Below are 2,594 nucleotides of genomic sequence, written 5' to 3'. Positions count from 1 at the left end.
TGTATGGAATAACACTGTGAGCAAGAGAATAGAAGAATATGGGCTTAAAGCTGTACCAGGAGACCTTGTCCTTAAAGGAGGTAAACTTAAATGTTGCTATATGCATCTTTTATTCAAGTGTGTTTCTTTTATGGCACGTGGTGTTGTCAGTATTAACCTTTATTTAAAATCAAACTTGTTTAAATCAAATACTTCTTTAAAATAAGTCAAGAACAAATGGCTGTGACAGTTTAAAAAACGCAACACATGTTCATGTTAATCAGAAAATTGCTTGAATTATAGCCACAGCTGTTCATATTGAGGAAGCAGATGTTGAGGACTATACTATCCATGATGTAGTGATGCCATTACCTGGGTTTGATGTTATATACCCAAAGCATAAAAGTAAGTATTTCTTTTTGTTTTTCATGTGTATTATCATATAACATCTTAGTTCAGCATAAGTTTGTAAATAGGCTAATTCTCATTTTGGAAAAAAACTTTGTTAGCAGTGGAAGAGGGGAAAGAGCTAAGGCAAAGCTTGAAGAGCCTACTCCACCCATCAGTTCTTCCTACCTGCAAAACAAAGTTTGCATCATTTGTTTAATTGTATGCACCTGTTTTATATCACTTTATATAAAGACGCTTTTAAAAAAAGCCAACTCTTTCTGATGAAAAGTACAGTCAACCTAGAAAGAAGTTTATCTTCAGGAAATGTTTGTTTTAAAAATAACTTTTTAAAGTACTTCTATTGAAGCAGAAATTTGCATCCACTAGAGGAAACCAAATTTAGTCCAAATATATCTTAATTTTTATTTAAAAAAAAAAAAAAAAAAGGTCTTAAAAATACTATCCTTAATTGTTCTACATGCAGCATACTTTAGAACCAAAGTGTGCTCAGTGGTGACAGACCAGCACTAATATTTTCTTGCACACAACTCTATTTCACTATTGAGGCAGTTCATTCCTGATTATGACTTCCTGACCGTGTGGAAGTTACATGCTGGCAATGAATTTGATCTAGTAAGTTTTAAAATACAAAGCAGATGCCATTTGTGGGGGGAGAGAGAGATTGAACAGTGTTTCAGCAACCAAATATGCAAAGTATACATAGTAACGTTTTTTAAATACCAGTTTAATCCATTACAATGCATCTGCTTTTATATGATTAAAGCAAGGGTGTTGGATTTACAGCCTACAGGCTATACCTACCTTGTGGAGCCATGTTGTGGGCCTCAGGAGTTGGTAGAGGGAGCAGGAATTTGGCGGAGGGTTCTGCCACCGAAATCCAGAGCACAGAGCCCCCACTGGGTATGTGTGTTGGCAGGCTGGAGGGGAGGGGTGAGCTACTTGGCTCACCACTGTTCATTCCATTGCCTATGAGAAGCCCTGCAGTCTGGATCCTGCAGGAGTGTGGCTTGAGTTTGACATCCCTGAATTAAAGGAGAAGTATAAGGCTGTTAAAACATGGTTTAGCATTATTAGGGCATTAATTTAAATTTCCTTATCAACTTATTCCTGTGCATTTATAATATTTTTCCACTTGGCTTGTTCCTGTCACTTCCAACAACAGAGGAACAATTATTTCCTGTTCTTTTTCTTTTCTTTTCCTTTTTTTTTTTTTAATGCGTGTGGTTTTGCAGACTGCTAACATTCAGGAATTGTGCAGTAAGATGCCAAAAACCATAAGGTTTTTTAGAAGAAAGTAAATGTATAGTTCTCTTATTATGAGGTTTTAAACATAGATTACAGTTGTTTTCTTGATCAGGACTAGAAAAATATTTTTAATGGAAACAGATTCTTGCATGATCACATGACTCCAGCAGGTGGGGCTTTATGAAAAATGATATTTTGCAGGAGTTGTTTACATTGTATGTGCTAAATCTCTTCTGAGATCTGAGGAATTTTGAAAATGGGAATAATTGCTTGTAAATAAATATTTTTTAGTGTTCTGCTAAGACTAAACTTACTTAATATTTCATTTATTTAAAAGATTACCTTTTATTGCAGTTGGTGATGCCTACAAGGAAATGCTAACTGCTGACAATCTTGATATCAACAACATGAGACACAGAATTAGAGATTATTCATTGTCTGGAGCTTACAGAAAGATCATCATTCGACCTCAGAATGTCAACTGGTTAGTAGTAGTATACAGGGAAACATATTTGAAATAATAGGATTGCAAAAATACTAACAGGCCTTGTTCTCTTGTGCATCCACTTCCTGGTCAATATTGTAGCATGATAGATGTGAATCTTTTATATTTTTTGCATATTATGCCCAAACTAGGGAACTGTGTTTAAAACTTATGAGTGTTGAATACTTCAAAATTAAATATAAAAGGTCTTGTCCTGTGTTTTATAAAGGGAGGTTGTTGCATATGATGATCCGAAAATCCCATTATTTAATACGGACTTGGACAAATTGGAGGAAAAACCATTACCTGTCCTTCCTAAAGGTAAGAGTAAGACTATTTTTATGGATTTTTACAGACCTAGTGTAGTATAAAGTTTGTTAGAGCAGTATTGCCAACCCCACCCGATCAAAAATTGAGACAAACTCTTCAAAATCAAGAGATCTGAATGTGAGATGCTATTTTTGAAGTGGGGGGG

At 35.0% G+C, this 2,594-nt stretch overlaps 1 protein-coding gene across 5 annotated transcripts in view; it reads left to right on the top strand.

Moving 5' to 3' along the window:
* The window catches only part of PUS7 (pseudouridylate synthase 7 (putative)), a 44,915-nt gene that overhangs the window by 39,720 nt on the left and 2,601 nt on the right, over positions 1-2,594 (top strand). For 4 of the 5 annotated variants that reach the window (XM_019509434.1, XM_019509431.1, XM_019509429.1 and 1 more), the window contains 2 exons: positions 1,990-2,119; positions 2,349-2,440. In XM_019509434.1, coding sequence (XP_019364979.1) covers positions 1,990-2,119; positions 2,349-2,440 — 222 coding nt within the window. Of the gene's footprint in view, positions 81-282; positions 385-1,989; positions 2,120-2,348; positions 2,441-2,594 lie in introns of all 5 variants that reach the window. The other variant, XM_019509432.1, reaches the window with a different exon arrangement.

This window comes from Gavialis gangeticus, unplaced genomic scaffold (genome assembly GCF_001723915.1).
Source record: "Gavialis gangeticus isolate Ggan-Ray unplaced genomic scaffold, GavGan_comp1, whole genome shotgun sequence".
Classification (NCBI taxonomy): Eukaryota; Metazoa; Chordata; order Crocodylia; family Gavialidae; genus Gavialis; species Gavialis gangeticus.
Note: the sequence above shows the minus strand (reverse complement) of the source record. Positions and strands in the feature narration are given on the sequence as shown.